Source organism: Oryza sativa, chromosome 3 (genome assembly GCF_034140825.1).
Source record: "Oryza sativa Japonica Group chromosome 3, ASM3414082v1".
Lineage (NCBI taxonomy): Eukaryota > Viridiplantae > Streptophyta > Magnoliopsida > Poales > Poaceae > Oryza > Oryza sativa.
The window spans coordinates 622,041-632,965 of record NC_089037.1 but is presented as its reverse complement, the minus strand read 5'-3'; the positions used below and the strand labels follow the sequence as shown (position 1 = coordinate 632,965).

Here is a 10,925-nt window from a genome sequence, read left to right as displayed (position 1 = left end):
CAATTATTCTAACAGAAAGAAAGGAAAGGGTTATGGATGCAATTGAATGAATTGATGATCCTTAGTTCTTATCTGTTGTCACTCGTCACCTACATAATGGATTGTTCTCCAGCTGGTTGCACCAACTTGCATTGCCACCGTCCTTACTTGAACCAGTTAACTCTTTGTGCTATATGTTCTTTTGTCAGAAAAAAAACTTGATTTCCTGACATTATTATATTACATTATGTTGTCGATGAACCTAATTCGTATTTTTGCTGTTTCAGAAGATGAGCCATTTGAGGAAGTTAGTCTCCTGGGATTTTGTGAGACTTGTGGCTATCGTCTTGCTCTTCTATATCCTTTCGCAACAACAACATTTGAATACGGGCATCAAGGGGGTGAAGGCTCATTGCAGAATGTGATACCTTCATTCTCATGTTATACATCCTAAACTTCCAGCGTGGGCATCGAAATTTGAAAGGATGCCAAATTCGGGCACTTTCAGGAGATGCCGTTTAATATATACTTTTAGAGTGTGCCATTTTGATCTAAATAATCTGTTAACGACTCTTGCACCCATTTGCTGCATCTTTTGGTTTGTTCGACTCAAAATAAAATAATTATTGTGACATCTGCAGACTTGTGCAGTCTGCAGTTTACTTCATGTGCGGGTAATCACTTCAAACTGAGGTTAGAGTATTCCAAACTTTAGCCAAAAAACAAGTAGAAATGCCCCTATAGCTCAGTGGTAGAGCGTCAGTCTTGTAAACTGAAGGTCCGTAGTTCGATCCTGCGTGGGGGCAACCTTTTGATTTACGTGTTCTCATTTTTTTTAAAGAAAATGCTGTGCTGAGCAAAAGTCAAGCAGCATGTATTTTTTGTTTTACTCGTTCTTTTTTTTTTTTGCAACCATTTGTTTTACTTGTTTTCATTTATTTAATTCAAGCAACATGTATTTTTGTTTTACTTGTTCTTATTTTTTCATAAAATATATGCTGTGCTGACTGCTGAGCAAAATTCAAGAACACATGTAATTTTTGTTTTACATGTCCTCATTTTTTTTTAGATTTTTTTTGTGCTGACAAAAATTCAAGCAACATGCCTTTTTTTTGTTTTACTTGTTCTATTTTTTTTATAGAAAAAAAAAAGAACTGCTGTGCTGAGCAACATGTATGGCAAATCGCTGCCACTCATTTACCTGTAACATGCTTTTCAACAGTTTCCTGAATATTTGATTATGACCTGTGAAATTCGTCTAAAAACAGTCCATTCCAAAGGATGGACATCACAATGGGATCAATTTGTACAAAATAATGCATGACTTATGGCTACCACTGTAAGAAAAACAAACTGAAATCCCAGGGGACAGTAATAAGGAACGGATAAAGCCACCTCTTTTCTCTTTATTAGTAACGAGAACAAGTGAAGAACACACATTCTGATTCTTTCCCTCTGATCTATATATTTCCTATGTGCAGTTCTGCATTGTGTACAAAAGAATAAGCTCCAATAAGCCCCAAAGGGGCATTCAGGTCCCAACTAGTATAAATTTATGACAGGAAAACAACTGCTGCTGCTTTGCTGCAACAGATTTAGTACACTGTAATATGTATTTTGAACTCTAGTGTTTAATATATCCAACACATCATTTTGCACCATCCCTGTAAGTTATAGATCTAGAAGTGTTTCTGTCTTTATAATATCCACTGCCTGAACCAGTTCTTCTGTTTGGCTGGGGAGAAATAAACCAACCCCGAACTCCTCCAGGCCTATTCTGAACCAAGAACAACCCTTACATGCAAAGCACATAACCAAGATGCAAACCTTACTAATCCCTGGCAGCCTTGTTTCTCCAAGCAGCAATTTGCTTCGGAAAGGTGTCGAAAATAGGCTTTGGAATGCTGTCGAGAAGCAGGATTGGGAGAGGGAGGGTGAATGCATCTGGTTTTAAGTTCCACTTGCTCTTAAGCCACACAGATGCAATGCTGTTGTCTGAATCTTGGAATTCTGGGGTGCTTGATGACTTCCTCACAGCTTGCAATCCATCACCATATGAAGGCACTGCGGTTGCTACAAGATCTTGCTGGCTGTTGTTTATTTCCGGTCGACTGCCAGATTTTGGCCTCAGCGCCAAGCCCGGGCCGGCCTTCATCAGTACACCACCACTGTTGCCCTCCCTTGTTGAGAACTCAGCATCAGATTTCTGGCGGCGTCTTATTGGCTTTTCAGCATCGTCAACCTCACCATTTACAAGAGAAAAGCCCGTTGATAAGCTTCTAGCTTTCGTATGCTGACCTGGATGAGGATCAGATTCATAAATTAGTTTATTAGTTGATCTCCAATTCGTAGTTCATCATCCAAGCAAACAGTGATGGCTTTACCTATACTGTATGTCGCCATTTCAGTGCCTTCATTTTCTGGGTCCCCCTTTGGAGGTCGAGCAAGGCCATAGTAGTTCTGCAAGAGGTCCATGGATGGTGCAACTGTGCTCTGCGGTGGTTTCAGGAGTGGATCCAAGGCAGAATTTTTCGGAGGGCGCCGCGTAGCCCATTCTCTGAAATAATTTATATTGTTGTTATTGCAGGCAAAGCACCAAGTATAGTAGTATACCCATCGAAAATGTCCACAGGTATTAAGAGACTGTAGTCAGCACTGTGGAAAAGCTTCACATGGCACAATCATTAAACTAGAAAAGAGCAGCAGCTAAGCATATGAAATGCCAACTAGAGGGAAGTACTAGTGAGAATCTACAACAATCAAGTATGCGTCCTTTTACACTAGAACTCTTTGAGAAGGAAAGAAAACTTTGTACTAAGTGTGAATGAGTAGTCGGTGCTATGAATTGTTCTTTTGGGACCTTAAACTATTCCCATGTTCTAGATACGTGTCTGTGAAGAATATAAAAGGAACTAAAAAATGTGTGGGCACTGAGCAGTGAGTGCAAGCATGTGGAGTGCGGCACATCTGTTCACAGGAAGGATCGCATTCCCTTTCCTCAGCCTCAATTCCTCGTTGCTTTCCTGTGGATGTTCCCATCACTTGCAACTAACCCAGTGGCAGCCCCCTCTTTTGGGAGGTTCAGAAAGGAAGAGCACCTAGTTACCAGTTTGACACTATGCACACTAGGCGTTAAGTCAGTGTTCAATACTGAATAGTGATTCCATTTCCATTATCTAAAGAAAAAAATAGTGATAGCGAGTGTTATACGGACCAGCAGGAAGGCGATTTCGCGTGGATTTCAGCCAAACCTGCCTACCTCCTGACCGAACTAGTTCTTGGGCTACTGGCTCGTATTTTCAAATGATGCACTAGTAGTACAAAATTGCGTACTGGTAGTGCAAAGAAAGCGGGTGCAAAGTCAGCTAGAATTTCTTAAGAATTTGTGCCTAATAAAATTGACTTGGTAACCGTGGGAAAAGAAAAATGGCATGTAACGAACTACACAGCGTGGACAAACAAGAAGAAGCGAAGGTTTTTTCCTTCACCGACACGCTTCCACGCCTTCCCGGTGGAGACAGTTTGGTTTGCAATAATCTCGGGAGATTGAAAATGTGGAAGCGAAGATTAAGGCGTGTAATTCATCGCTCAGTTATTACGTAATAATAATGCGAATCCCTTGAAACAAAAAAAAAAGAAGGGGAAGAGATGCAAGGGCGTGCGTACCTGGGACGATGGGTGGCGGCAGGGGAAGAGGAGGGAGGAGGATGGGATGGCGCGGTGGCGGTGGCGGTGGCGGCGGGTGGGTGCCTACCGGGGAGCGGAATCCGCAGCGTCTTGTGGGCGAACATCTGGAGGTCGGTGGTGAGGCCGTTCACCCGCTTCACATCCGCCACCTGCACGAGGGGAGGGGAGGCGCCATGAAATCGCAGACTCTTACACAGCTTGAAGAAGAAACTGTAAGGGGATGGGATGGAATGGAGGTGTGGTGTGTTGTACCTCGACGCCGTACTTGATGGCGACGCCGGCGAGGGTGTCGAACCTGCAGACGCGGTGGAGGATGTAGCGGCCGCAGGACGACATGGGCGGCGGCGAGAGGGAGAGCGAGTGCGGGTGCTCCACCTCGACCTCCACCACCGCAGTCCCGGCGCCGCCGCCACCAGCACCGACGGAGAGGAGGAAGACGCCGCGGCGGTGGGCGTCGGGCGCGGGCGCGGAGGGGACGCCCATGTGCCCGATCCGCCCTATTTTTGGCGGGCGGACGAGCTGCCTCTCGTCTCCTCGCCTCTCCTCCTCCTCGTGGCGTGGCGTGGCGAGGCGGATGGAGGAGCGGGGCGTCGCCTCGTCTCGTCTCGGCTCGTGGCGTCGGTGGGAGGAAGCGCGAGAGGCGGAGAGAGTCGAGAGTGGAACGGGTCGCTGGCGCTGCAAAATAAAAGGGCTCGGTCTCCTCGACTCGTGTGTGTTTGGTTTGGTTGGGCTGGTTCGCACTCACACCCGCACACGCGACACTGCCTCTTGGCTAGCTGCTCTCTCGTCTCGTGTTGACCGTCTTGTGCTGTTTGACGCGGTTCCTCTGAATCCGCCGCTCGCACCATCACTGCCAACGTAACGCTATCGGCTTCTCTGGTAAGTCGAGGTAAGTGGTTTGGAAGTTTACACGAGAGAAATGATGATGAGATTAAGATGGAGATTTAATTTTTAATCCCAATATCTTGTTTAGTAGAGGTGATGGAAATTGATAGGGAGTTTAGTTGGAGATTAGATCATTAATAAAAATGGATGGCTAAGATTTGATTAGACAAAGTAAAGGAGGAATTCCCTCCAAATTACCTGCCCCTATTCAGGTATTGAAAAGGAGGGAGTTCCTTCCTCAATTCCTTATCCCCATCCTAACAAAATTCTCATGTCTCTCAACCAAACAAAACACTTAATAGCCTCATCCCTCTAAACTCCCAATCCCTCCTAAAAACTCTCTCCAACCAAACGGGCTGTATGTTTGTTTAGCATATACATATTTTAAAGCATATAATATATATTAAGCGGATTATTTAAATAATTTAATTATTACTCCGCTGTTTCAGGTTACAAGATGTTTTGATTTTGGTTAAAGTTAAATTATTTCAAGTTTGATCAAGTTTATAGAAAATAATAATAATATTTTCAAACCAAGATAAATTTATTATAAAAATATATCTAATTAATAAATTAAAAAAATATTTTAATATAAATATTACTATATTTGTCTATAAATTTAGCCAAACTTAATTTATTATAACCTGAAACGGAAGGAGTATATGCTTTTAAAAATCATATTTAGTGCTTTTTGTTAGATTTATTTATTATTAAATATTTAATTTATCTCTGTAATTATGTAGGTAATCCGTTATAATAATTTCGCTGAATCATCAAACAAGAAAAGTCACGATAACAAGCGTTTCTTGTTTCTTCAGTTACTAATGTAGTTAAAAATTGCTGTCGTTTTAGACTGTGTTCTTTTTGAATGGGTTGAAAACTCTTTCCCTCCGCATATAAAAATGAATAACAGATTAACACATGTTCATTATGTACCACGGTACCAAATAACATCCACACAACGCTATTCATCATCTTATCTATATATGGGCATATGGCAGCAAACGCAAATGCTGTTTGCATACCATTCGTTCAGGGACTTGATCAACTAATAATAAAAATTCGATCACCTACTTACTGGTAGTACCTGCGTTTAGGAACTAACTACTTATTTTTGCATATACCAGTTCTCCTTCCACGGCTAATTGTGCTTTTCACCCAACCTTGCTTTCGTACTAGTATCAACTAACTTCCTTTTCACCAAAACTCAGAGTTTCGTGTTGTTGACCATTATATAGTTAGTGCATGGAGCATGTGGATACTTGGGAATACCGAATATGGCCAATGAAAACGTAGAAAGATAGTGTCAAACACGAGCAGTATTTCTTTACAAGGCCTTACACGTATACTGACGTACAGTTACAGTGTTCTTCTATTGGTATTTCGGTACGTAGAGATTTCCTGACTTGAAGCAAAATGACGCCACGTCTCGGACCGATCTTGCGTGTTGAGCAGATTGATTAATCACAATCGAAGTACCTTCGATTCTTCGAAACGATCTATGTCAACTCTTTGGCAAGTCTGACTCTTTTTTTTTCTTTTTTAAAAAATGCTGATTAGAGCATGGAAGAACATTGGGCGGTTCTGACGCTCACTGAATTTTGCAGCTCCCTCGTTGTTGCTGAAGAACAGAAAAAACTATGTATGCAAATGCAGATCCCAAGTTTAGGATGGATTCGTGTTGTCGATCTTCGATTTTTTTTTCTTTAATAGCACGGCTCATGTTCTCTGAATGTCCTCAGTGCAAATAAGCGCTCCGTTTCCTTTTTACTTTCAGAGTTCAGTATGGCTGTACAAGCAGTTAGGATCATCATAACCTGTTTAACAAAGCAACAATCTAGTGCATTGCAGCCGGCCTATGGTAAGGAAAAGAAAAGAAAAATGGTAGTAGAATATATGTACTTGAAAGCAACTTAAGTATAGACCTTTTGAAATTAGACATCACCAAAAGTCAGCAACTGAACACATGACAAGCACCGAATAGGTCAAATAAGGTTTGGCATGCATGGTCAGGACAAACAAACGAAGGACTCTCTCTAACTGATGAAAGCGTTTTAATTTAGTTCATACACTAATAACGACCTTAACAACCGGTCTCTTTCCTGATCCAGTGGCTTTTGGTTAGGTAGGTGTTTGAATGGAATTCTTGGACAAAAAAGCAGCTTTCAAGTAGCAGTAGAGCATTATTATCATTGTGCTAATATATATCACTCATCAAAGCAAACTACATTCTGTCACGAAATGGTCCAAATATCTTCTTTCATTCACCTCCTGTCCTGGATTGCAGGGCTGGGAATAGAATACAAAAATCAACGTGTAGCAGTAGTATGAGTGTCATGGTCAGCCATCGAATTGGGACAGAAACGCCTCTGTCCAGAAAAGAAGGGCAGCTGTTGCTACTGCATTGAGTTGGCCTTGTGTCGGTGGCATGATAGCTCAGTGATCACACTGCTCCGTGCAGTGATGCTATATCATGCTCTCAGTCACTGAAGCTATCAGCATAGTGACACGCAGACAACACAATTATTAGAGCACTTGTTCAGTGCTGTGATTTCTCGATTTGGTGGACTTATTAAGAGTAGCCTGATTATTACAGAAGCAGCGAGAGCGACGCCGTTGAGATTACGGAAGAGTTTTGGTTTAAAAAGGAGAGCAGGTTTTGCTCCGGCGGTTCCCTGCAATATATCCTGGGCAGGCTCCTTCATTGCTTTTTACCTTTTTGTGCTGAAACATTTATGGATGCGTGGGAGTCATTTGGCCGTTGATCCCGGATGTCACTTGGGGTTGTCGTGGATTAAACAAGCTAGTACTAGCAGTAATGAATTGATCAAGAGCGTTCAGAGACAGACCAGAGTGAATGGAATGGAAGGCCATGACCATATGCATATGCATATGCATTGCATCGTCGGCGTGTCCATGGCCATACATCGTTGAGTAGCAGAGAGATGGCGATATGTGGGGTTTCGTGCGACATGAGCGAGAAGATGAAGGGCGAATTCGTTATGTGCGCCATGTGGACGCGAAATGTGTGCATCGAAAGCGACCACGCTGCCCCGCGATTTATTAACGAAAGAGAGGGGAGTCTCTCCCATTTCATTAACGAAATGGGCATCGAGATGACTTTGTTGCTAGATTGTTGAGCTTCAGAGAAGGGCACAAGTCTGAAACTGGAGCTTTGAGAATGTGCTTATCTGCTCTCCTGTTGGAAGTTAAATCAAATACTACTCCTGCTGAAGTAGTGGCAATTTAGCCGTTCCTCTGTCTTTCAGATCAATTCCCACCTGTTCTGAATTCTTATTTCGGTGAAAGTTTAAGCGTGAAACAATAGCAACTGCGAGAAAATGCAAGAATACCGAATCAAAAGCTGGAGTGGCTCAGCTGCTCGATCAGCTTGTTGTAATCCCTTCTTACTATAAAATCATGACCCATGAACTATAATTAAGACCCTAATAATAAAGCTCAAATCTCAATATTCCACATCATCATCAATTCTAATCCGTTGGATCACTATATTAGATTGCTTATCAGGCGTTGGATGAACAAAACGTAGTGGAATAAGTTCACTTGGTGACCCTTAAAAGCGATTGAAATCTAATCCGTAACCCTAAACCACAAAACCGGATATCTTGACCCCCAAACTATGAAAACTGGTGCAATTTGACTCCCTCGGCGGTTTTGGAGGGTGGTTTCGCTGACGTGGCGGTATTGACCGGATCTCCTTTACACGTGGCGTTGACGTGGCGTTTAGGTGGCATTTAGAATTAAAAATATGTGTGGGATCCATTTGTCATTGACACATATTGTGGGACCCACGTGTCCTTTCTCTCTCCCCTCCCTCAGTTCATTATCTCTCCCCACCACTCCCTCTCTCTCTTTCCCGCGGCGGGCGGCGACGGCGGCGAGCGGTGGAGACGGCGGCGAGCGGCGGAGGCGTGGCGGCGGCGCCCGGGCTGAGCTCCACCGCGGCGAAGACGGAGGAGACCACAGTGACGGCGGCGGGAGGCACACGCGGCGGGGTACGGCGAGCTCGGCCGCCGCCGACCAGGTCTTCGACGCCGCAACTGGCGGGCGGGTGAGGGCGGCGCCTCGTGGCAGTGGGAGGACGAGGGGAGCCAGCGGCGGTGCGAGCGGCGGATGAGGGATGGGGGCCGGCGGGCGGGAAGGCGGCGACGGCTTGTGGCAGTGGGAGGACGAGGGGAGCCGGCGGCGGTGCGAGAGGCGGATGAGGGATAGGGGCCGGCGGGCGGGAGGGCGGCGGCGGCTTGTGGCAGTGGGAGGACGTGGGGAGCCGGTGGCGGTGAGAGGGCGGGCGGACGAGGGCGGCGACGGCTCGTGGCAGAGGGAGGACGAGGGGAAGCGGCGGCGGCGGCCGGATCATGGCACTTCTCCTCTCGGTGGACGGCCGAGTAGGGGAATGACGGCGTGAGGCGACCTCCTCGGCGACGCGCTCGCCCTCATCCCTCTCCTCGAGTGGTTCCGCCTCGCGGTTTCGAAGTCGCCGCGGCGACCTGCTTCTCCTTCCCGCCCACCTTCGCCGCCCTCCCGCTGCCGCCCACCTTCGCCGCCCGCGGGCCGCCGCCGTTCTAGCTAGCTCTCGCCGCCGCTCGCTCCCCGCTCGCTTGCTCCCCGGGAGACGGAGAAAGAAAGAGAGAAGGGAGGGGAGGAAGAAGAAAGGGAGAAGATGCTGTGTGGGGCCCACATGTCAGTGGGCCCCACAATTGTGTGTGTGAATGACAAACGGGTCCCACGTATAACTTTTTAATTGAAATGCCACCTAAGCGCCACGTCAGCACACAGACTAGGTCAATACCGCCACGTCAGCGAAACCACCCTCCAAAACCGCCACGTCAGCGAAACCACCCTCCAAAACCGCCGAGGGAGTCAAATTGCACCGGTTTTCATAGTTTGGGGGTCAAGATATCCGGTTTTGTGGTTTAGGGTTACGGATTAGATTTCAATCACTTTTGAGGGTCACCAAGTGAACTTATTCCAAACGTAGTAGCCACCACATGGGGCCCATCTATTTTGATCTTGGCCCAATTTAATACTACCTCCGTCCCAAAATAAGTGCAGTCGTGGATATCCGTGCCCAACGTTTGACCGTCCGTCTTATTTGAAAAATTTGTGAAAAAATTGAAAATATTTAATCACACATAAAATACTATTCATATTTTATCATCTAATAGCAATAAAAATACTGATCATAAAAAAATTTCAATTAAGACGAATGATTAAACGTTGAATGTGAATAGTGCAAAACTGCACTTATTTTGGGACGGAGGAAGTAGTGAAGGACTTAGGGTTTCTTCTTTGATCAATGGGGTATCCTCCTATAGTCGTATAAACTGTAGTTTTGTAATTTGCATTGCGTATATATATCTATCACACACAAAAGCCATTACGATGATGCATAGGTTGTGTGGTTTAGCTTCAGCACAATTATTTTTTAGAACATTTTTTAACATATATCGAATGGGTGAGGTAGCTCACAGGCATGAACAATATATTCATCTTAGAGCATCTATTTTCAACAACAGTTCAGATTTAAGTGTTAGGTTTAGCATGGTAATTTTATCTTCCCACTATTATTCACAACTTACAGCATGAATTCCACATTAAAAGAAAACTACTAGCTACTAAAGTTACTCCCTTGCAGATAGCACCATGAGAAGGATATGGTTCTTTTTTGCAGATTTAAAGGTAACCATATGATCCATATGTGAATATTTGGAAAAAGAGAAGCACGTGATTCCAATAGCTACATATTTGATGAGAATTGAGAGTGTGTAGTAATGCATATTGTTGGACGAAATATAGCTGAAGACCATACAAATCACATATGTTGTACTATAAAACATTCTCCGACCTTTTGTAGCTCATATTTTGTTGCCTTTGCTCACCTGAAGCCGATACTAAATTATCTTATTGAAGCACACAGTTTCCTGCCTTGCATATTCTTGATGCAATTTTTTAGCACAAATATACCACCGGTATCGCTGGTTGAGGATGCAAAGACCGCTCGGTCTCGTAGTCTCGCCACGCGACACCGAGCTATCAATGGTATATTTCTGCGAATAAAATTGCATCCGGGATATTTCTAATAGAAAAATAATAAATAGTATATTTTCAAAAAAAAAATTTCTCATCTTGTTCCACCAGTTAAAGTATGGAAGGGATTCTTCTTCTGTGAAATTCCATAGTTTTAAAACAGCAGCCTCTATCTCAACATCGTCGCTTTGCCTCCGAAACCCTAAACCACGCCACGACTCCTTTCTTCGTCGAAGAAATCTGTTTGTTTCCGCAACGGAAAAGCACGGCCCATCCCGTCTCCTTCCTTCATACTGGGCCGGGCCGTCTCTGTGATATGATTCATT

General features: G+C 44.5%; 1 protein-coding gene and 1 non-coding gene across 2 annotated transcripts; one reads left to right on the top strand and one right to left on the bottom strand.

The window, feature by feature from the left end:
* The first annotated feature begins 713 nt into the window (after nt 1-713).
* Nucleotides 714-785, top strand: TRNAT-UGU (transfer RNA threonine (anticodon UGU)). Its single transcript has one exon. It is a non-coding gene; the product is annotated as a tRNA-Thr (tRNA).
* A 573-nt stretch (nt 786-1,358) lies between these two features.
* LOC9267060 (uncharacterized) lies at nt 1,359-4,318 on the bottom strand. Its single transcript, XM_015772779.3, has 4 exons — nt 3,919-4,318; nt 3,646-3,815; nt 2,364-2,536; nt 1,359-2,277 (listed from the first exon to the last, which is right to left on the bottom strand). The coding sequence occupies exons 1-4, from the start codon at nt 4,147-4,149 to the stop codon at nt 1,811-1,813; spliced, it is 1,041 nt and encodes a 346-aa protein (XP_015628265.1). The 5' UTR covers nt 4,150-4,318; the 3' UTR covers nt 1,359-1,810.
* Nucleotides 4,319-10,925: the final 6,607 nt, after the last annotated feature.